Source organism: Nanorana parkeri, unplaced genomic scaffold (genome assembly GCF_000935625.1).
Source record: "Nanorana parkeri isolate BGI_ZX_2015 unplaced genomic scaffold, ASM93562v1 scaffold636, whole genome shotgun sequence".
NCBI classification, from domain to species: domain Eukaryota; kingdom Metazoa; phylum Chordata; class Amphibia; order Anura; family Dicroglossidae; genus Nanorana; species Nanorana parkeri.
In genome coordinates this window covers 342393-367333 of record NW_017306904.1, presented here as the reverse complement: position 1 = coordinate 367333, position 24941 = coordinate 342393, and the positions used below count along the sequence as shown (strand labels likewise).

At 39.9% G+C, this 24941-nt stretch overlaps 1 protein-coding gene across 1 annotated transcript; it reads left to right on the top strand.

Annotated features, from left to right (window-relative positions):
- The first annotated feature begins 297 nt into the window (after window positions 1-297).
- On the top strand, window positions 298-16979 carry TNFSF13B (tumor necrosis factor superfamily member 13b). Its single transcript, XM_018563153.1, has 6 exons — window positions 298-629; window positions 2178-2265; window positions 4561-4617; window positions 9000-9112; window positions 14471-14621; window positions 16867-16979. The coding sequence occupies exons 1-6, from the start codon at window positions 312-314 to the stop codon at window positions 16977-16979; spliced, it is 840 nt and encodes a 279-aa protein (XP_018418655.1). The 5' UTR covers window positions 298-311.
- The last annotated feature ends 7962 nt before the right edge of the window (window positions 16980-24941 follow it).

The following is a 24941-nucleotide window of genomic DNA, read 5'->3' as shown; positions in this document are numbered from 1 at the left end:
GACTTGTTCTACTATCAAACTTTACTTCCTTACTAAAAAGAAGAAGTTATAAGTATGTCACTGACACAATATTAGCTAACGATTTACAGATTACAAAGAGTGATTGTGATAGAAACTGAATGCAGGAAACCGATCATATAAAAAGAAGACATGATCAAATGTACTGAACATTTAAGTGAAACACTTCAGGACCTAGTTGTAAACTTTGGATTGAGCTGGGCGATTCTGGAATACTATGCTCTCCTTCAAGATTTCTGGCACAGCATATACTACCGAAGAGTAGACCTCTCCTTCTTTGAAGAAACTGCACAATGGATTCACAAATGATGGCAAAGCAATATTTTCCTCCAGCTATCGAAAGAAAAAGTATTTATTTTTACTACTATTACATCTACCCAAAAGGGGTTTTATTGGTAGCCTGTCTACCTTTCATCATCCTTCTGTTCACAGGGCTTACAGCTCTGCTCATTTATAATGTGATTGCTTTAAGAACAGAACTGGAAAACCTACGAGCTGAGCTGACATCATACAGGAAACCTGACATTCCACTTCCTCCTACTTTGCTGATAGGTAACAAGCGTAAAGGAGCAAGCAGCGAGACATACTCCTCATGGACAGAAGAGAAGGAGGTAGGTTTCGTCAAGATTAACTGTCAAATGGGACATGCATAGTTTTATGGATAAAGGGTAGTTGTTACATGTATCTATAGATATAAAGACACCACACCCCTTCTGCAGTACAAAAGATACCACAGGCTCGACTTTAGGTCAAATGAATGTGCTGCCTTAAAGAGGAACTGCAGTTATTTTAAACATTAACCCTTGCAGTGGGGCCACCCCCACGCTGCAATAGTTAACTGCTTGATTTGGTCTAGGGGTTGGCATTCAGAAGATACTCACCTGATCCTCAATCCTGAAGCAGTGAGTGGTCACCTCTCCCCCCTTCATTCCGGCTGTGGTATGTCCCTCCGCGTCCTCACGTCTAATGCAGGTGACTAGACCTGCATTAGAGGTGATGACGTCAGTGGGGCTTAGACTGCCAAAGCCCTGAAGCCCAAGGGAAAAGAGGCTGGTCTAGCAGCCAGACAGGATCGAAGATCAGGAAAGTATTTGTTTTTTTATTCAATTCTAAGAACAAAACAAGCAATAAAGCCTTGCAGTGGGGGTAGCTCCACTGCAACAGTTAATTAAACAAAAAAAATCCCTGGAGTTCTGATTTAACACATGCACATTAATGCATGGCATAACCTGTGTTGATGCCGTTGAATTAAATGCACTGCCATGGACCTGAGTAGTGTTAATGAACCCTAAGTCTGGCCATACACTGATCTATGTTTTTCGTTCAATCCGCGGGCTGAACGAAATAAATAGACCCGATTTCTCCATCAACACTAACATCGTGTCGATCGAGGAATCCTGCAGTTTACATTGTATTCTGACAGCAGCCGCCAGCCCCTGTCAGAATACCCAACCAGAGCACGCAGCTCATTGGCTGCCAGCTCTGATCCATCGAAGATTTTCCGACTGGATCCTTTGATTAGGTGATTGAGGGATGCTGATCGAAAGAGTGCAGACAACAGCACACACTGCGAATTTCGGCCACCCTTAGGCTAGATTCACACTGTTACAGTACATTACCTCATGTGCATTAAGTAGTGCTTTAACATGCATTCTATGAAGGCAGCCTGTTCATGCGAATGAGCACCAAATCACTATTTTTGCAATGCAGCCCACTATAACGCACGGTAGTGAATTACCATACGTTATGGTACGCACTGCATGCACTATATTTTGCACTGCAGCCCGCCATAATGCTCCTATTAGCATACATTATGGTGTATGGCGATGAACGTGCAAATCCGGTTTAGTTCTACCATTTGAGTCAAGCTCTCCAATTTGCACAAGACCATTCTAAGGGGGGAGCAGGCAGAATCTGGAGCAGTTGCCCATAATACCCAATCAGCTTTTCTCTTCAGTTTGTTCAGTTAAGGTTTGAAAATGAAAGAGAGATGCCAACTGGTTGCCATGGACAACTGCTCCAGATTCTGTCTGCTCCAGTTTTGATAAATTCTCCTCTATGTATGTTAACGTGCTGTGTTACTTTTATATAAAACCTCAATCAGTAAAACACAATTTGATTTTTATTTCTCATCATAATTTTGTGTTTACCATTAACAGACAGGTAAATCCTTCAATTCCCATGAAGAAGATGCTACCAATTTACTACTGAAAAGTCGATCACGCAGATATGCATCTGAAGGAAAAAGTAAATTAATTAAATGATCTTTGTAATGTAGGTTATGCTAAATACTAAGTGACATCAGTAAGGGTTGTAAGGCTGTGACTGCATATAGGGTAGTCTGAGAACTTATGTGTTGAGCAGTGGTTGAATGTCCTCTAAGAAGTCAGTGAACAGTATGGGGCAGATGTATAAATCTTCTACCCAGGGTATAACTAGGCGAATGCTGTTCACACAGCATTATGGCCCCTAGATGGAGCCGAGGAGCATAGGAATTGCTCTTCACTCCCATCTAGTGGCCATAATGCCATGGGTATGACATTCATTCGGCTATATTCTGAGCAAAAGTTTAATACATCAACTAGGGTTGCACAGATACCAAGTACAGTACTCGGTACAAGTACGAGTACATGTACCGATACTTTCCAGCTCCAAGACTACCAAAGAGAAAAATTCAAAAATTAGGAGGCAGCTGTCATTTGTAAGGAGCACACGGAGCTCCTGGGATTTGTACATCTCTGTTTAATGTAGGATTTTGTTTTTATAAATATAAATAAAGGGATGCACAGAGTACGAGTACTGGTACTTGCCGAGTACTTACAAGTACGAGTACTGATACATTTATGTTTATTGTCATGTGACAGTTTTTCTAAAACAATACAGACTAATGATTTCAGGACAGTGGTGGAGCGCCAGAGCCCGGTCCCAGCTGCAACCTCTGCAACCCTGGTAGTTCTCATGAAAATGCCAAGTATCTGCACTGGTACTCGAAAAGTATCTGTGCATCCCTAACATCAACTTCTAAGACCTTGCTGACTATTTGCTGGACCCAAAATTCTAAATTTGCAAGTCTGTCAGCTATTTTTTCAATTGTCTTCTTCAACACCCAGTGGTTCTTAACCTGGCATATTCATAACCCTGGGGTACCTTGACACATATCCAGGGCAACCTCAGGGGCTGCTTCCAATATGGAAAATCTACCATGCATGATAGCTACAAAACTGCTGTTTAGCTTTACAGTGGTGCTATCTGTGAGAAAGTACTAGAAGTGTAGACAATTATATCCTACCACTACATTTGCGGAGAAAGAAAGATTTAACGTGAAAAAGTATACGTTTTGGTTAGACTTGGCCTAAAAAAATTAAATGAAGATAGTCCTATGCTACAAGGCTCAGCACTGGTGTAAACTGTAGTTGCTGAAATATTTGATCTTATATCCCTCCCATGTAATAGTTATTTTTAGACTATAAGATGCACTTGCAAAGCAAAATATATACCTTAAAGGGACACAGTCTCTTCTGTAATTCAAATTAAATTGCAAGCAGCCTGTAAAAAAAGAGGTTTAATACCTACCTTTCTGGTATATGAGGAATCAAATCTTTGTTCTACTGCAGAGCTGCAGGCACCACTGATATCTGATACTTCTGATACCTTCAATTGCAACCTTGCTAGAAATACCCACTCCTCCCAGGCTGACATCTACATATCAAGGCACATTTTGCATAGCTCCATACAGGAGTCAGCCCATTGCTTGCATGTGGGCTTAGGGCTCTTGATAGAATTACTGAGGTGGGGTGCTGTGATGTTTTTAGGAAGCCATGTATAGCACCCTGCCAGCTCCCACCACCAGCCATGATCTGCTTGGATTGCACAGAGAAGCAGAGAGGCCCAGCGATAACATTACTGGATCTCAAATAAGGTACGTAATGAAAACTGAAAGATTTTATTTAAAATTTTAATTAGCATATTCATGAAGAGGGAAAGGAGGAACCAGGGAAGGAAAATACAGTATACGCAGAATAAACTTTATCTTTAAACTTGTTTTATTTTATTTTTTTGTTTGCAATTTTTTTTTATAAAGTAGTAACAGGGTCATGTTAAAACTTTTGAAAAGTTTTGAATCAGTCAGGAAAGTCGGGACATATTTTTGCAAGGGAGAAGGTCAATGCGCACCTATTTAAAAAGAAGCAAAGTGCATAATCTGCTGTCAAGTAACAAATGGTAGGCGATAGACTGACAAAGCTGTAAGCCCTTTGTTGCCCTAATCTATTAAAGTGCATTATACATGGCAATTTATGACAATGAATGTATCCATGCATGTCCATGACCATGAACCAGCCTGCTTCTAGGGAGAAAATATGATCTATTTTATAAATTTAACTTGTAACAAAAATAAGGGCATGTTAAATGATAAAGGTTTGAAACCTGTGGAAATCACTTACTGCTGTCAATCAAATGGGATTTTCATAGCAATTATTGGCAGCAGATAACAGCTTGATGAGTTTAATATTCTTGTTAAAATCAATATTGTTTTAATTTCAGCTTACCCTTCTTGCTTGCAACTTATACCAGACAAAACAAGGAATGTTGAAAATGAAGGTATGAAATACACATACAAATTTTTTTGCTATGATTTAATTTCCAAAATAGTTTATTACCAGTATTTTGATATTAATATAGTTTATCTGCTGCCTGTAAGTAGTTGTATATCTAAAACACCATTTTGTGTTTAGTTAGTAAAAAGTGGAAATGTGCCAAACCTACAAACAAGTGTGTAATGCTGTCTATGTCCCCTCTAGGAAGATTCAAACTATTTTTCAAAGTGGCCATTGTCACCGCAGCATACAAATTAGAAAAATTATGGTTGTCATCAGAACAGAAAAAGATAGGACATCTAAATTGTTATTGCCACCAGAACAAGACTAGAGGATGAATAATCTAATAGGGTTACATGTTTCGGTGAGGCATTTCCGTTAACTTAGGATAGATTGCCTTTCACTCCCCATCGAGTCTCCAGGACAGGAAAGTAAAGGGAAATCTCTCCAAGAAGAGACAGACAGAGTTAAAAGAAACAGCACCTTCTGCTCATGTAGTACCATTTATTAAAAAAGAGTGTATCAACATCCATTCTACTCACATGTTCAGTCCAAATAACATCAGCAAACAGTTCCATAATAAATAACCCAAGTAAGGAGCCAAAGAGACAAAAAAAACCTTCAGCGTGTGATGGTGGACAGCTATGTAATGGTTGTCTTCTAGGGATGCACCGATACCAAATACCGTACTCGGTACAAGTACAGATACTTTTTGAGCTCCAAAACTATACTAGAGAAAAATTGAAAAGTTAGGAGGCAGCTGTCATTTGTAAGGATCACACGGAGCTCCTGGGATTTGTACATCTCTGTTTTAATGTACGATTTTGTCTTTGTCTATAAATATAAATAAAGAGATGCACCGATACTAGTTTTGCAAGTACTGGTACTTGCCCAAGTACTTACAAGTACAAGTACTGATACATTTTTGTTTATTGTCATGTGACAGTTTTTCTAAAACAATATCGACTAATGATTTCAGGAGAGTGGTGGAGCGCCACAGCCAGGTCCCAGCTGCAACCCTGGTAGTTCTCATGAAAATGCCAAGTATCAGCACTGGTATTCGAAAAGTATCGATTCATCCCTATTGTCTACCATCACATGCTGAAGGGTTTTTCATCTTCTTTGGTTCCGCACTTGGGTTATTGATCAAGGGACTGATCACTGAACCACTGGTTAACACAAACGACTTTATTCTTTGGAATGTAGGAGGTTGTCTTAAGAAATATTCCTGCTCCTGCAGCATTTGCATGTTTAGAAAAACTGTATCAGTCTCCATACCTCTCTCTTCTGAGTGTCTCTTCCCCATCACATTGTTTAGCAATGTGTATCCTTGACTGGAGGTCTCTTTTGATGTTGTTGCCAGTTTGTCAGAACATGCTGAAATAATTTCCTTTGTTTGCAAGTCATGATGCAATCCATGTTCAAAAAGCCTAAAACAATAACATTTGCTGTTCCAATACATCATTGACAACTTTAGTTAAATAAAGCTCAATACTTAATGGCTTGGTAAAACCATGTTGCAAGGTTATTACTTTAAGTTTCATTTGTGTCCATTAAATAAAATATGTGCACTCATAAATTCAATTAAATATCTGTAGGATACAGTCAATGTAATTACTTTATTTGAGTACTTGATTGAATTAATTATTATGCTGCATCTTGACTAATGTTTTCAATGGGTCATCATAGTTGTTTTGTGTTCTGTGGTTGATTTGTGCATGCTGAATAACAAATGTAGATCTTAGCAATCCCTGCATGTAATGTCAGCTTAAAGCTGTATGTGTGATGAAGGTACTCCAGTAGGAGAACTTGATGGAAGACATGTATAAATCAGAACCCACATAAATGTCAGGGATGTCATAGCTCTTGATTTCTACAATTTAAGACCAGAAAGTCTGCAGTGGAAAATGGTAATTCTAATATCTGTGTGAATAATGCCACAGAGGTAAGGCCAGTGTGCTGGGACATAGTAATACCACAAAGAGTTAATCACTCTTGACTTGTTGCCAATATGGTCAGTTATAACTTAAGGCAGTTAGTCATTTGAAGATTATTACAGCAAGAAAGTGGGAGGACACCTCCATTGTATGGTCAATGTTAGATGGGGTGATCATCTCTCTTGGGCACCATGAAACAGCTGCTGATTCTCTGTAAAAGCAGCTCAGAGCTGCTGGAGTATTTGGATCTTCCCAAACATTTCCAATGCAGCACAGATCTAACCTTGAAAATGAAATATATATTTTGGAGACAAGACAGACAAATATTTTCACATCTTGTATGACTTACCTTTCTTTACAGGACTGGACTAAGCTAAAACACAGCTTTGACACAAACACTACACTAATGCTGGGCACAAACCTTACAACCATCTCAAGACTTTTGTCTTGCGATGGTTGTAAGGTAATTAAAAAAACGTACGATCTGCCTATCTTGGACAGGCAGATCGTACTTGCGATGACCGCAAGCCACGCCCCCCGGGGGGTGGGTTTCCGAGGACCGCAATGCCGAACGGGCAGTGTGCGCTTGCGCACACCGGCCCGTTCGGCTTTTATCTTACGAACATGCTACACACCCGCCGAACATCACGATGCTCGGCGGGTTTTCGAACATGTTCCTAAGATAAAAGTCGTGCAACCTTACAGTAGTAGAGGTCGCACGGCTTTCACACACCTTACGATAATCGTACGATCGCGGGATTTTTCAGTGGAAAATGGTAATTCTAATATCTGTGTGAATAATGCCACAGAGGTAAGGCCAGTGTGCTGGGACATAGTAATACCACAAAGAGTTAATCACTCTTGACTTGTTGCCAATATGGTCAGTTATAACTTAAGGCAGTTAGTCATTTGAAGATTATTACAGCAAGAAAGTGGGAGGACACCTCCATTGTATGGTCAATGTTAGATGGGGTGATCATCTCTCTTGGGCACCATGAAACAGCTGCTGATTCTCTGTAAAAGCAGCTCAGAGCTGCTGGAGTATTTGGATCTTCCCAAACATTTCCAATGCAGCACAGATCTAACCTTGAAAATGAAATATATATTTTGGAGACAAGACAGACAAATATTTTCACATCTTGTATGACTTACCTTTCTTTACAGGACTGGACTAAGCTAAAACACAGCTTTGACACAAACACTACACTAATGCTGGGCACAAACCTTACAACCATCTCAAGACTTTTGTCTTGCGATGGTTGTAAGGTAATTAAAAAAACGTACGATCTGCCTATCTTGGACAGGCAGATCGTACTTGCGATGACCGCAAGCCACGCCCCCCGGGGGGTGGGTTTCCGAGGACCGCAATGCCGAACGGGCAGTGTGCGCTTGCGCACACCGGCCCGTTCGGCTTTTATCTTACGAACATGCTACACACCCGCCGAACATCACGATGCTCGGCGGGTTTTCGAACATGTTCCTAAGATAAAAGTCGTGCAACCTTACAGTAGTAGAGGTCGCACGGCTTTCACACACCTTACGATAATCGTACGATCGCGGGATTTTCCGCGATTATCCTACGATTATCGCAAGGTGTGTGGGGACCTTTACCCTCATTAAGGCCTGGTTCACACCTGGGCGTTTTACAGCGCGTTCCTACGCGCTGTAAAATGCTCAACATGTGAAAACCAATAATTGCCTATGCGCATGGTTCCCACCTGGGCGTTTTACAGCGCGTAGGAACGCGCTGAAAAACACCCTATGCCCAAAGAAGTACAGGAGCTTCTTTGGGGCGTATTTGCCGCGCGTATCCATTAGGATACAGCCGGATAGCCCTCTGAAACGCACGTTTGTTGCGCACTTCTTCTTTTACAGCAAATCGCGGTAAAAATGCGTGGCACGAAGTGCCGGCAAATGCGCATATTCCGTACGCCCAGGTGTGAACCCAGCCTAAACATCATAATACTAATACAAGTTTTTTTTTAAAACCAACCACCCCCCCACCCCCATGTTTAATCTTAGAGGCTAGTTTAGGGTTAAGATGGAAGATAAGGTTAAAGTACCATTAAACATTTTTTTTCATATATCCACTGCTCGCAAAAAGTAGATAAATGCTAAAACATAAAAAAATTACTGGCCTTCTGAGAATTCTAGATGCCTGGCTGTCATACTGCTCCACTGGTTGATTACTAGTGTTAATGACCCAGAATACGTATGAAGGGTAGTATTTGTGACTTTATTTGCTGAATTCTTGCTTTGGGTCAGAGACTCAGACATGATTGAAACCAGAGATGGACAGGCAACACATATTTCCAAAAGGAGATGAGCAATTGCAGTTCATGTATTTTTCCCATGACAGGTTTCCTTGAAGTGAAATTGTATAAGCTAATCAATGGAAACACTAAAGCCAGTGTGCTAGAAGTTAACAATTGTTATTTTTTTCTGTTAGATGACAACACTATAATACCATGGATTCTTAGTGTTAGACTTGGAACTGCCCTTGAAGAAAAACAAAATAAAATACTGATAAAAGAAAATGGTATATTCTTCATTTACAGCCAGGTAAGAGGACCAGATGTCCAAGATCTTTTAACCACTTCTGTGATTTTAAAGTAAAAAGTAGTCTTAAAGTGACACTAAACTCAGGAGTTAAATCTTAAAAATACAATCAAGTACCTTAACTATTAAGAAAAATGTATCTTATTTGTGTATCACTCAGCTGTTGATTCTCAAATCCTCTCTGAATTGGTGCTGACACTGTCCTTCCTTCTGGAGGGTGACTACTTTTGTCCCCCATGTTGTAAAGTAGCCATCGCTCCAAGCTTGCTACCGTGATGGACTACAATCTCATGTTTAGTTTACTAATGTATTAAGATTGTAGTCTATCACAGGAGAGAGCTTGGAGCAGCAGCTGAGTGATACACAAATAAGCTACATTTTTGTTAATAGTTAGAGAACGTGAATGCATTTTTAAGGTTTAACGTCTGAGTTTAGTGTCACTTTAATATGCAAGGGCTAGTTCACACCAGAACTGAGTGCAACTGCGCAGCTGCAGTGCAATGTGTTTTGCCGTGTATTTACAGCGATTTTACTGTGATTGGCGCATTTGTTTTTTGTGTGTAAAATGGGATTACAGGTGCATTGCAGCTAAACTAGGGCAAGCAGTATTTTTTCTGACTGCATCAGAACGGACTGCACTGGTGGGAACAGAGCACCAGAAATCCTATAGGAAAGCATTGTGATGCATTTTGGATGCAGCTGACAAACTGAACGGACTGCATCACAACTGCATCTGGTGTGAACTAGCCCTAAAACACATTGGAAATCCGTAAGTTTACTACATGCAATTACAAGATGCTGATTTTGCTTCTTAGGTGTAAAGGCCCCGTTCACACCTGAGCGTTTTACCGCGCGTTCTTGCGCTCGGTAAAACGCACAACAGGTGAAAACCCATGTTTGCCTATGGGCATGATTCTCACCTGCGCGTTTTACCGCCCGTTCGATCGCGTGGTAAAACGCCATACGCCCAAAGAAGTACATGAGCTTCTTTGGGGCGTATTAACGCCCGTATCCCACTGTTATCAGCCGGATACCCCCTCGGAAACTCGCGTTTGACGCGTGTTTCTTTTACCGCAAACGCGAGTTTCCAATACGCTAAGGTGTGAACCCAGCGTAAAAGTTTTCAAATGCTTTCTGCCTGTGCTTCATGATAAAAACCTGATTTCAAAGGTCCCTTGTTTGCTTTACTGGCAGCTCACTTTCCCTGAAAGAAGGACACAGCTATAATTGTTATAATAATAGTAAGCATGTCCCAAATCACTATCAATATATTGTACAGAGGAAATAAGCCACTCAAGCAGATGAGTTTAAGACTGCATTTTTACTTTTCCATGATGCATTGCATATTAACATTGGAGTATAAAACAAAAATGGTAAACTGGTAGTTGTGTAGCAAGGCAAGAGAAAAGATAGACAGAAGAGAGAAAAGGTAGGAGACGGGTGTCTAGTATGAGGCTTGGGGGGCAGCCGTACAAATGGGCATTATGGGAAAACAATGTATACTATTGAATCTGGGTTTAAATCTAAATGGTTAAGAAGGATTTATGACAGTATTTTTGTAAATAAATATTACCAAATTTGGTAAATTTTAGACTAGAGTCTGTGAAGACTGCAGTAAGTTTTTCATTGATTATTGTCCAAGTTAAACAGTTTTTGAAAGTTTTTCAAAAACTGTTAGGGATGGAGGTGATGAATGGAAGTGTGTGACCAACTGCAAAGCCTTTAAGTTGGAGTTAATGGAAAAGCCTACGTTTCTTGTAAGTCGGGAAAGTGTTTTATTCATGAATATGATAGAAGATGATATAGGTGACGTATCCCTGCATCTTTTCATTGTTAAAAAAATGTGGGTTTTACAGTAATTGGATAAAATGCAGGATTACCAACAAATTTTGTTTGTGGGAAGTGGAGAGGCTAGATGTTTAATTATTGGGTTTGCTCTTGTCTGTCATTGAGACTAAGCCATGCAATATTGCCAATGCAAAGTGGAGTGTTAATTTGCCTCTATACACACCCAGAGTAGAAGATGGCAAGATAGAGAGTATTATGAGATATGTGGGCTGCATACAAATATTAGATTATATAGGGAATGCCAAGTCCACCTTTACAGTGTATTCCACTTGTGCAGCCAAATTGGGATAACACCCTATTTTTTATTTGTTACATGTCCCCATTCCAATAGCATAACTTTACAAGAATATTTAAAAAATGTTACTTACTCTTTTTCTGAAAACTCCAGTACTAACATTTTTTTTCATCATCTGTAATTTCACGGAGGGGGCTTGAACTGGGTACGGAGATAATGTTTATTAAAATTAATTCTGTCTGTACTGTGCTGATTGATCTAATTATTAGTTAAAAACTAGATTTGAACAATGTCTATACTAACCAATGGTTAAAAATATAAAAGCATTGTATGTTACTGAGAGGCAATGCAGCCCGCCCCCTTTGTCTTGGGACAGCATCACCCACAAACTGTTAAAAATAGCCTACAGTCTGGTCAAAGGCCTCCAAAGAACAGCTAGAAGGTAAGAAATATTTTTCTTTAAATTACTTTTAGGTATGCTGTGTGAATGGGAACACAACATATAGTTGGTTTTTCTCAAAGTTGACTTTCAAAAGTGGAACTACACTTTATATTTTGAGAGATATTATCACTTTTGTAATTCTAGGACAAGTATGTCCTCAAAGAAAGATAAGGATATGGCGTTGTAAAGAGTCAACAATATGAATAGGTTTTGGTATGAGAAGAACTCAACAGTAAAAGGATTTTGGTAGAAGTTCGATTTTTACCAAAGCAATACAACCTATGATGTGATATCTGTGCCATGATTCAAGTAGATATTTGAGTAGTCAATCAGTGGGGGATAATTTCCCCAAATTAAAGAGATTTGATAATGTTGACACCAAGATAGTAAAGACTATTGTCATCCATTAGAAACTAAAGGAGATTTCAATGTTCTGACTTAGCTTATGTATTACTTATAGAGTGTATGTTATACTAGCTTATGGCACATGCTGTGCATTTAGAAATACTTTCAGGTTTTTAAAATAAGTCTACTGAGTTGACTAAAACCGTGGAAGTCTATTCAAAACTTTTTCAGCTCTTACTATCTGAAATCTTTCTCCAGGATGGTTGACTAGTGATGGCTCCACTCACCTGCAGGAAACACAAGACTAGAGTGTTTAAAAAAGGCTCCCAGAAGCCAGCAAACTTTTGTTTCCCGTCTGCTGTACCAGCAATATGACCAGGTCCTGTTTTTTAACCATGAGGCCCGTAAGGTCCTGTGGTCTGAAGACAAAGGGGTCCAGGAAAGCTACACCCTTCTGCCCCCTTAGTGACCTCCCTTTTTTTTAAATAGGAAGCCCTCCCATTTGAAGATAAGTTCCCCTTCAGGTCTGAGTTCAAAAAGCTATTGAAAAAATTAGACAAAAATAAAGTGTAAATGCAGGTTCGGAAATAGGAACCCTTTTGGAGAAACAATTAGAAGGGTCATCAAACAGAAAGAAGGACCAAAGGAATAGTGGGGTTTCTGAAAAGGGAAAGTCAAAGGAGGGTGCTCTTCAACCCTTCAGATTCAACCCCAAAAACCCAATGATGCTTTAGTGGGAGTTGGGGGAAGATTAGAGTCAACCTTCCTCCAAAAGACAGTGATACTTTAACCAGTACATCTTAAACATTATCAAGGAGGGGGTACAAACTCAAGCTCACTCAGACCACTCCCTGAAGATACGTTATTACCAAGCTTCTCCAAGACCAGATGAAAGCAGCAATTTTTATGTTTTCTACAATAGATTGTACAGCGGTGGAGACTTTGGTGAGGAACTAATATGTGCTAAAAAAAGGTGTTTGAAAAAGGTGTATAAAATAAAGATCAAAATACAATGATCTCATGTGCTTGGAATTATTACATAGATTTGTCTAAAGCTGCTATACTAGAAGCTAAAGAGCTCTATAAATCCACAATCAATTATCATTTGCTAAATGTGCCCGTGCATAAAGTGCATATAGTGCCATATAACCATAATAAATTATCTAATCATAGTGCACATACAATAATATTACAATAATTAATGAATGAATGATCCAAATAAGGACATAAATCACAGTGTAAAAGTCCAGTGTCCAAAAAAAACGTCCAAAAATACTCTTGTGCCGTAAACAGTGAATTTTTCTTAAAATGTTCAATGCAAATCTGAATCCCCAAAAGAAATGCGCTCACCAGAATGAATTGCTGCGTGCAACGGCTGATAGACACTTCTATCATTCAGGTGGCACCTGATCCACCAGAGCAGTGTTGTGCTCTCCCTACTGCTCGTTCCTGTTAGTTCTGGTGTTAAGAATCTCCATAACACCAGAACGAACAGGAACGGGCCGTAGGGAGAGCACAACACTGCTCTCAAGGATCAGGTGCCACCTGAACATTGCTTTTAATGTTTCATTAGTCTTTTCAGTCTGATCATTTGATTGAAGATAAAAAGCAGTTGGCAAAAAGCCTGAAGTAAACTGAACTCCTTGATCAGATATTATTTCATATGGGAGACCATGCAGTCTATAAACTTCTCAAATTTGAATTTCTGCTGTGTCTTTGGTTATAGGATCTACTACTACAAGGACAGTTGTAAATTTATTTTGATGGCGGTAGTTCAGAAATAAAATTCATAGAAATAGACTCCAATATTTTTGGCACAAGGAGAGATTGTAGTAGTCCAACAGTGAGTGAATGTGGTATCCTATTGTTTGCACAGTTCTCACATAAGAGGGCAAAATCCTGTACTTTGTTTTGGTAAGAGGCCACCAAAAGGGAGGCCAGCAGATATCCAATTGTGCACCATCTGTAACACTTTCAGTTAAGCCTATTGACTAGGTTGGGCCATAGTTCTCTTTTAAGTGTGGATCACTAGCCAGGGTCAATAAGGAAGAAAATAATCAGTACCTGGGTCAAAACCCAGGGTCATTGCAGGCAGCAGAGAATCAGCATCAGGGTCACTGCAGGTGGCAGAGAATCAGAGTCAGAGCTACAAGCCACACGAGATGGGTTAGTTACAAAGTAGCAGTAGAGGTAGCATGAGTCAGTATTGATGTGTGGCACACAGTAATCTGTCAAGAAAACAAGAAAAGGAAGGACTAAAATTAGATCATGGTCAAATATAGGTTAGATGGGTGCAATTCAGTTTTGCAGAACTATTACAAAACTGTAAACTGATGAAAAGGCTGCAGTGGTATACCAAGTAAGTAATGCTCCTGTATGTGGGAAAACAGAGTTCAAGACCTACAAAATTCAGTTCCTGATACTGTAACTTATCCTATTTGCAGTCCCTATGTTTATTAGATATGGCAAAATGTTTGTTGCTCTTTTTCAGGTTTGGTACACAGACGATCTGTTTGCAATGGGTCATGTAATCCAGAGGAAAAAGATGCAGACTGTGGGGAATGATCCAAACGTGGTGACTTTATTTAGATGTATACAAAATATGCCAAAGTCAGACCCAAACAACTCATGTTTCACAGGTGGTAAGTCATACAATTAAAAAAGTTCTAAGCAGAGACAAAAGATATAGAAATTTTTAAATAGACATTTCTTGGGTAAAAGTCCAACTTTGTTTTTCTTACTTTTGGATAGAGTGCCGAAGGTTTAGAACCTCCCTTAGATTGTTACTTTTGCAGTTGTGTCTCTATTGTGGATTATTTTAACCACTTCCTGTCCCTGGAACAGACTAGTGATGTAATGGTCAGCAGGTGGAATCACATTGAGTGGGAGGGGACGTAGCCATTAAACACATTTGGATGTGTTGTGAGATACTAAAGATTCTGCCAGCAGCTGTACCTCTGCAAAAGAATGAGCTCTGACAGACACTTCCTATTGACTGTCAATTGGCCAGTGTCCTCTAAGGATACAGAGGAGGACAGATGTCAGTGAAGGGGACTGGCGGTCTCAGGCACCATTGCACCACTGGATTTGTGGACCCCCACGCAGAAATGGCAGAAGAGAGGGACGTAGAGGGGGGAAGTGGGTATATCTGACTTGAACAAACAATTGCCTCAGGATTGCAATCAGGATGGGTTAGGGGTGGGTGGAATAAAAATACTTTTTGACAGGAGTTGGGCTTTAAACTTTAAAGTGTAACCAAAGCTCCAACTGCTATACCTATTGATCCAACAATGCAGCACAGCTCCTCCTCAGGGTTACATGATGCCCACATCCTGTGAGCCCAGGGTGTCAAGGCTCCATCTTCGTCCTGGACTCACAGAAGTAATTCTATCATGTATAGGTAAAATCAATGAAACATTGCATTTGAAAAGTCTTTCATTGTTGAAGCTGAGAAGATGGCAGGAGAATGACCATTTCTTTTTTCTGAAATCATTTTGAGAATGGAAATTTTGTGCTTTGATTTTTATTAAAATAACATTTGAGCAGGAATGTCTAGCTTCTCATACAAATGGAATATATAGTGCAAATCAGGTTTTGTTGATAAAAATAAATCATCCCTTTTGTTAACAAAACACATTGAAAGAACTTTAACTTTACTGCAGATCCTTTTTTGTCTCTGCTTTGTAGAAATTGATATATGGCATGCTAAGGCACGTAAGGTGCCCTGGCAATATTCTAACATCTCAAATTAAAGAACTATGAGGTAAGTGAAAATCACTCATCCTCATAGTTCGAGCCAACGTGTGACAATTAAACTGTCACACGTCGGCTCAATAGATCAGGAAGTGAGCGAACACATACCCTCGCTCGCTCACTTCTCGATCCTGTCCCTGCAGAGAGCCGTGACTGTTACTCACGGCTCCCTGCAGTGATTCCCCCCTCCCCTGTTCGATCCTCCAGCACTGACTGGCGGAATGGATGGGGGAGGGGCGGGTACAGCTGGCTCTGCCTCTAGATAGGCAGAGCCAGCTGTCAATCACGTAGCTGGGTGGATCCAGACAGTAACGGGATCCGTCCCGGCTGCGGTGGTTTTAGTATACCGCGAGCTGTAGCTGTACTGAGCTTTGGGTCACGGGAGGACGCTAGTTTGTGTCATCCCGTGACCCTGGGGAGAACTATGGGGAAAAACACTGACCCCGTAGTTCTCCTTTAAGCCCCATAGCCCAATAGTAAACCATCCCTTCTGGGAGTGTCAAACTCCATGTTACCCCTTGGACCTCACTGTATTGCTGGCTAGTTGTCTATTGAAATTGAAAGGTTTATTAATAACATTAAATTCAAAATGACTTATACTGTAACATAAATTTTACCTAAACTGGAGTTTTCCTTTCAACAACACATTCAAATCTACGGTAATGCAAAACCTGCTTGAAGCAGGCCAACTGCAGGTCAAATGCATCGGTCAATGAATGCTAAACTATCTCAGAAATGTCTTGAACGGATGTCAAAACGATACAAGAAACAACACTAAAACGTGTCACCACAGACCCCTAATCTAAATCACATTATTACTAAATACATAAAAATAATTACAATCTAATGTCATCTAAAACTGGCATTTTGGCTGTAACTGGATTTCAAGATTTACCTGCTAGCTTCCTATATGTCCCTGGGATTGCAGTCATGAGATACCACCACTAAAATTCCCTGCTCTGCCCCACCAGCTATGGTCATTACAAAACTTAGTGATACAGTCTCATCCCTCTAGCTTCATTCTCTACTAAGGTAAACAAATAAATGAACAATCCATTGGGAAAAGTAAAGCCCACTTATAATGTTCACGACTATTACCTCAATATTCTGCTTAATACTCTATTCTTTTTCCAGGACTTGCAAAATTAGAAGAAGGTGATGAACTCTCCCTTAAAGTATCAAGAAGCGATTCACAAATATTTCTAAGTGGTGATGGGACATTCTTCGGGGCGATCAAACTTTTCTGAAACTGGGCCCAAAATAACAAATTGTCTTTTTTCTTAACAAGTCACCAAAGAAGCAAGAGACGAGCCTAGTAATTAAGTGCAATGTAAAAACGGGAACATAATGTACATACAATGTCCTCTAATTTACAGTGTTTGTGTTCTAGGATTTAGAAGGCCTAATACTTGAAATATTCATCACTTTCAGTTTGGAGAAAATTATTTCACTCTTATTAACGTGCACATTTTCATTAAACAGTTCTGTAAATATCAGTTTATGTAATAACTATAACCACTGGGAAAATCATTTAATACAACACATTAAATCGAATTTATTCCATTATATTCTTTCTTTTTATAGCCCAACTCCAGCCAAAACTTTTTTTTAATAGAGTGGGGAGGAATTAGAACCACTGTAGGGCTTTACTGCTATCCAGGGCTCCATTAGAGAGATTTCCACTCATTCACTGTCATGGGGACAATGGTTTCACAAGACAGCATGTAAGGGAAAATCTGCAACAGACACATGTGGAAAAGGTTTTACCTGGACTTCAGGCATTTTAACAGTATGATCTTTCCAGAATTTTCAACTCTGACCCATGCAACCTTAAGGGTGCCCACACACCTTGCCATTATCGTTTGAAAAACAAACGGGATTGGGTTTTTGTACGATAATTGGCCAGCTGATGGTACGTGAATGATTAGAATTACTGTACAACTGGCTGAATTTTGTCTATTAGGCAGGCTAGAAAACGTTTTTCGAATCGTACGAAAGTGATGGATTAGTGACGTTTTCGTACAAAAGAAAAACAAATCGCAACATGAACACTGCACATGCAAAAATCTATTCTGTGGATCGACGAAATGTATCCAGTTAGTATTGCTAATGAACGATAATCAAAAACTACATTGGTCTGTGCATAATGGGGTACTCGAGCGGAAACTGAACAGGGGTTCGATGATGGGACAAAAAAAATCTAACAATAATTGTAAGGTGCATGGCCAGCTTTAGAGTCTCAAGCCTCTCTATTAAGCAGTCCAATTCTTTAGGAGCTCTTTTGCTAGAAAACAAGCAAACAGGATTTGGGATTTGCTGAGTGAGCAATAACAGTTTTTGGTTATGTTATTCTGAGTGACAAATATTTGTGTGTTTAAAGAAGATCTCCAGGTATTTGAAAAGTTAACCCTTGCATTGGGGCAATCTGTTCATTTCCTAGTTTACATTCTCAATTCTTTTCAGGGCTCTTGTTTTTATATATCAGCTGCATTGTCTGCTGGACACTCAATAAACAGAATATATTTCACTGTGTGTGTGTGTGTGTGTGTGTGTGTGACTTTTTGTAACTCATACCAGTGTTATATTTGAAAATGTGACTTTTTCTTGTACTAATTGTAAATAATAATACTTTACATTTTGAATGAATATCATTATACAGTATAGAAATAGCTCCTTTCAAACTTTTGTGCCTTCTCTAAAATCTGTCCTAGATGGGCATTTCCCCGCATTTATGGATTCAATGCCCTGAATTTTTGTACGACCTAATTCAACTGACTAATAGAAAATGCAGCATGCAGGACTTTTTTTTTTTTGCAAATGAGCCTAAAGCGTATCTAAACCCAAAATCAAAATTGTAGCTTACCAATTCCCTGGTGTAGTAGCTGCATTATTTTTTTTTTCCTTTATTTTCATCTTTTGATCTGTCCACTAACACATTTCCTGTCTTATGCTCAGCACACACTTTACAATCTGATTGTACAATCTCCTTTAGATCTAACAACAAGTGCACAGTACAAGGACCCACCTGATTGTATACAGATTGATTGGATAGATTAAGTAGGCCCTCATTTTACATCATTTTGGTAGATCTAAAGTTGACTATACAGAGATTGTATAGCCAGATTGAATGTTACCCAGATTGAATGCTCGCAATGACTGTCACCAGCACACCAAAAGTATTGTAGTCCAAAGTACTTGTTTATTTCAAAACTTCATGTCATCAGAACTATCGCTTTCAGGGCCGGGCAGGGTCCCCTTCATCAGGCTCAGCAATTACAAAACGTCATTGCTGAGCCTGATAAAGGGGATCCTGCGCAGCCGCGAAAGCGCTAGTTCTGATGACATGAAGTTTTGAAATAAACAAGTACTTTGGACTACAATACTTTTGGTGTGCTGGTGACATCCATATATCTTCGTGACCCTTAAGGTGGCTCTAGTATATGGAGGAGCAACAGAGCCCCCCTTGGACAGCAGCATTGTCACACTGTGGGGAGGGTATTGTTAGATGCCCTAACAGATTTAGATGGAGTTGACTAACAAAATAAAGCCAAAGCTAAACCTAACCATTTTTAAGCAGTTACAAGCAACAGTTTTTTGTTTCCTTTTGGGATAAAGGTTTTACATAAATAAATAAAAGCTGACAATTGTAAGCACTCCTGTCATTGTTAAATGCTTTGGCTCAAGTCTTTATCGGCCACATCTGCCAGACAGCTTGGTCTCTTAACCCTTTCACTGCCACCAAAGTATGTCATACGGCGGTGGCAACGGGCCCTTAGTAAAGCCGACTGTCAGCATCACAATGGAAGCAATTCCGGCAGATCAGCAACTGCCAGTAGGAATTTGGGGAGGAGACCAGTGAACATCCATTTGCCGATCTCTTCCCAGCTCTATGGGACAGAGAATGATGCTGATTGCATCACTTCCGGTCACGTAGCTGTCATTGCTCAGCTACAGAAGCCAGTCAATACGCTATTAGAGAGCGATCGTCACTCCAATAGCTTATTTAGAGTGGAAAGGTGACACTAGGGGTCTTTTGGACCCCAAGGATCACCTTAAAGAGTACCTGTCACTACTTATATGCTATCACATAGGGGCTTGTAAGCCCTCTAATGTGATAGCAATTAAATAAAGTAAAAAAAAAATATTAAAACATTTAAAAAATTGTATTACATTAAATAAATGTAAAAAATATATATTTTTTTTTAAAGTCAACGCAAACACATGTTGGGTGTGCCTACATACAAAAACGTGTGCACACCAGAGTGAGACCAATAATTCTAGGGCCAATATTCATAGATATCTCTTAACTGATGACCCATACAGGCTTTTAAAGTGTCGCCTATGGACAATTTGAGGTACCATATTTGTGTCGCTATTTCACGGACACACGCAATTTTTTTACCTGGGCATGTTGGGTATCTATTAACTCATTGTAACCTCATCTTTAACACTTTACAAAAAAAGAGTATCATATTGTGTTTTTGAGCACTAAAATTAACTTAGCATTTTTTGTGTGCATTTTTTACTAAATGTTTGGGTTTAATAAAGAGTTATTTGTTTTATTAATCATATAAAAAATACCTTCTTTTTTAAATGCAATACACAAATGCAGTGTTACAAACAAAGTTTACTTCAGAATAAAACTGCATGCACATTTTTTTGCACTTGCACCGCACTGGAAGGCATGGCATTGCAGCATCGCGTCCCAGTGCGGGTGATCACACTGCTCTCTATAGTTTGTTATATTCTGCATTGTTGGGATTTGTAGTCCTCTGTAGTAGGTGGCATTCTGCATTACTGTATAATGTGTTATTGGGATATGTAATCCTTTATAGTTGGCAATATTCTGCATTGCTGTGATTTGTAGTCCTCCATAGTTTGTGGTATTCTGCATTGCTGTTTAATGTATTGCTGGGATATGTAGCTCTCTATTGTTATATAATATATTGCTGAGGATTAGTTCCTTTACAGGTTGGAGTCAGTGGCAGAACTACCAGGGTCACAGCGGTCACAGCTGCAACTGGGCCCTGGTGCTCCACCACTGACTCCAAGCTGTAGAGAGACTGTGTGCTGTGTGACATGTACCTTAGTAGCCCGCTGCAATGGAACACTTCACTCATTAGCACAGTACAAAAGGTACATGTCACTCTGTAGTGTAGCTATAGCTACAACCTCTTGTATTGTATTTTTCTTCTTAGAGTTAAGCACATAATTAGTTCAGACAGTCGTATGAAGTGTTTTTCTAAAAGAAATCATAAGTATTCAGGTCCAAGTGCAGGATTGGCGCTTTGAGACATTTAAGTTGGTTTAGCGATCCAGTTTGGGCACTCGGGCTCAAAAAGGTTTGTCGTCACTGTCATAGCATGTAATGAAGAGACAAAGCAATCCTTAGCAGAACCACAAGGTGGCAGAAGATGACTGCATTATACATTATATTCCAAAATAACATTAACATTTGTGTTTATATCAACATTGTTTGAGTTTAAAAATCTATTACCAAACCCATTTCCACTTTTGTAAGTGATTAGTATTTATTGTCATAATGCAGTGGTGCAGCGATGATGTATACGTGTGTACATTTTCATGACTACATTGCTGGCTTTTTAATGTTTCTATGGACTATTTAGTGGGCATAAGTCCTACAAATTAAAAAAACTCCCTACATGGGAAAATTAATCTAAACCCGGGGACGCAACATTTACTGGACACGTTCTGAAGGTGGGTAAAACCTTCCGAACTACCAGTCTCTAATCTCTTTCTCTTTGATTTGTCTGCCTGTCCATCTCTCTGGTCCTCTGTGGGCTGTCTATCTCTCTGGGCTGTCTCTGATTCATCTGTCTCTCTGCGGGCTATGTCTCTGGGCTACCTGTGTCTCTGTCCTGTCTCTCCGGGCTATCACTTTCTCTCTCTGGGCTAAGGGCTTGTGCACACCATGTCCGGATCATGTTCAGACCAGAACAGTTTGTTCCCAGGGCAAAAAAACATCCTAATGTATTCCTATGGTATTTCTGGGCTCTGTTCACACCAGCGCAGTCCGTTCCAGTCCAGGAAAAAAAAATATTGCTCGCCTCACTTTCTCTGGTCTGGAAAGCGCTGGAATACACGCAGTGCCGGCCTTAGGCTGTAGGCGCCCTGTGCGAGAAAGCTTTACAGCGCCCCTCAGTGACCACACCCCTCAGTGACCACACTCGTCTAAAGACGCCCGCTCAGATCTAGAGAGCTCCTGGCCGGCCGTTTTGTTACAACGGTCGGCCGGGAAGTGGTTAAAATCATTTTTTAATCGGCCGCACTGCTCGCACACCCCTAAGGCCGGCCCTGAATACACGGAAATGCATATAAAATTGATACACTTGCACACAAACACACTGGACTGCATCTGTAAGCCCATTTTAAGCCAAAAAAATCCTGTGGTAAAAATGCAGCAAAACGCAATGCACCGCGTTCCAGATCTGGTCCGGAATATGGTGTGAACCTAGCCTGAAACTGTCTCTCCCAGCTTTCGCTCTATCTTCATCATCACCATCATCATTCTATCATCATCTCCTTATTTGAGGCCATTTGTTTGATAGTGTGACCCAAGCCAACACCTTTGTTCTAGTAAAATGGTTTGTTTGTTTGTTAGTTTGTATGTAAACATAATTTTATGTAAAATATGTAATATCTTACATAAAATTGTAACATTTTACACAATATGTAAAAATAAACATGCAGCTATTTTTCTTTTAGATCTACCTGATTAGATATAAAGTGATTGGATAGATTAGGTAGGTCCCTATACTACAGAGTTTGAGTAGATCTAAAGTTGATTGTACAGAGATTGTTCAGTCAGATTGTAAAATGTGTGGTAAGCCAAACATTGTTGGTAGAGCTAAAACATCTAGGACCTTGGTTCTCAACTGGTGGGTTGTGACACAAAAGTGGGTCGCGACCCTGTGTTCAGTGGGTCACCGCATGCCTTCCACTTTTTTAGATGAGAGGCTCCTCTGCCTCCCCCCCCTAGTGCAGCACTCTCTGTTCTCACACAAAGCAGCCTTTAAAAATATGCTGCATGTTGCAGAGTGTCAGCTAGAGATGGGATGGGGCTGTGAGGGAGCTTCATCCATACATGCATTGCTTACAGCTCCCTCACATGTCCTATAGAGGTGCCTGGACCAAAGTGACATCACCTTCTGGCTCACGACACTTCTACAGCACATATGGATGGAGCTCTGTAACAGTACAGCAGCCCACACTGGACTCCAGGCTGAGGATCCATTCCAGTTCTCGTAAGGTAGGGAGGCTGGGTGGACCTTAAAAAGAAATTAAAATAAAATTGGAGTGTGTGTGTGAGACTGTCTGTGGTTGTGTATGTATGTCAGTGTTTTTGAGGGCCCATTCACACTAGTACACATAGTACCATGTGATTACTGCACTGTACCACGCAATCGCACCTACTGTGCATTCTGGTGTGGGAGGTGTGTTGCATTGCCATTCATTTGAATTGTACTCCAAACGCACCTCCCACCCACAGTTCGTACGCCCGCACTGGTATGCTCGGTACTCTAATGCAGTGTGTTCCATTGCAGTGCAACTTGGGTCCCTACTTAAAGACCAAGCACAAATGTGGGTCCTGAGGTTACACAGGTTGAGAACCACTGATCTAGGATGTTGTAATACACTAGTTTCATCATTTTTTTTCTTTCAATTTCAACAATTTATTGAAAAGTGGTAATTGATCCATCAATATCATGGATGGTCTTCCTGGCCAACAGGAAGGGGGCCAAGCCAACTTTCAACACTATCAGAAAGTCTAAGACTACAGTGGCCCTAACAATGGTGTTCCCTCTGTGCTGTAGAAATGTTATGTGATGCATTTCTACCCCACATAATACTGTATCTATCTATCTAAAATGTTTACTTGCAGATTTCTCTTTTTCTTTTTTTCTCTTGAAAAATAATCATATGAAGGTCTCAATATTATATTAACTATTAATGGATTTGTGTCTGAATAAATGACTATGTTGGTGAATTCAGTCTTATGGCACACATAAAATTAATGACTTCTTGCAGTGCCTGGTGGACAATTCTTCTAGGAATTCTATGTTATTGTCAAATTACAGCTCAGGTTCAATGCCGCAGGAACAGATAACAGCTATGTGACTTGTACCTAGAAGAAACATGGCCTGAGTTGCCAATTTAAGCCTGTCAGCTGTGATGGATGGCTTTAGTAACCAAATATTTCCCACAGCATGCAAAATGATTTTGTTTGCGGCTTCCCGGTCTCAAACCAATTACCTCTGATGCTAAGGTTTTCTTTCTGTGAGGGTAAAGCACTTCAAGCAATGGTTTTATCATTTCTAGCCAGTCAGTCAATATTCTAAGAGATATCTTGCATCCATATAAAATGAAGAAAAGGAGATTATGATACATGAATAAAATGTCTGAGTATGCACTACATGATTTTGCTAGTCGCACATAATATATTACTAAAGATTGGTTATGCAGGTATAGCAGATGAACATGCAGTAGAACAAAAAACGGGGTATTGTGTAATAAAGACATCTGAGCACAGATGATTTTTTACAATTCAAGCGTGAGATTCAATCCTCAGAAGATGTGTGTATTGTACAATTCAGGCCTTGATTTTATGTGAAAGCAACATGGGCCCAGGCCATGTCTGGCCATACAATTTTTGTCAACTTCTCATCAGCTTGTGACTGAAAACAAAAATGTGTGCAATAAAACCATCCGTAGCAATCTAAAAACTATGGTTCTGAAACTTCGAGAAACCAAATTATCAAAAGTAGGACAGAAATTGATGGAAATGCCTTCAGAATTGTATGGTGGTGGTAATGTTCTATAACCGCCTCAGTTTTGGTTAATTAGTTACCCCCCAAAAAATAGAACAATTTAAACAATGGGTGGCAGATTGTTGTGGACTCTTCATTTCAAAGCAATTCTTTGTTTACTAAAAGCTAATGGAGAACTTCCGCAGTTGCCAAGTGTCTGAGCAGGTTAGGGCTGCAAAATGTATAAAGATGGCAGACGGTCCTTTTATTTCAGTCCCTTATTTTTTGTCAAGCCTGTGGGTACAATAAACACAGAGATCTGTGTTCACAATGGTGGCACGTATCATTTAAATGTAAACTTATACAATAACCACTTCTCTTCAGCTAATCTCTTCAGTCCCTGTTCTAAACAATTGGTTGTGAGGTAATATCTCCAGCCTT

Bases quoted from the DNA above. Each gene is read 5' to 3' on its own strand.
- TNFSF13B (XM_018563153.1), top strand. From the start codon at position 312: ATGGATTCACAAATGATGGCAAAGCAATATTTTCCTCCAGCTATCGAA. The intron at 4,618-8,999 runs GTATGAAATACA...TTTTTCTGTTAG, and splicing joins AAGGAATGTTGAAAATGAAG to ATGACAACACTATAATACCA. The intron at 14,622-16,866 runs GTAAGTCATACA...TTCTTTTTCCAG, and splicing joins CAACTCATGTTTCACAGGTG to GACTTGCAAAATTAGAAGAA.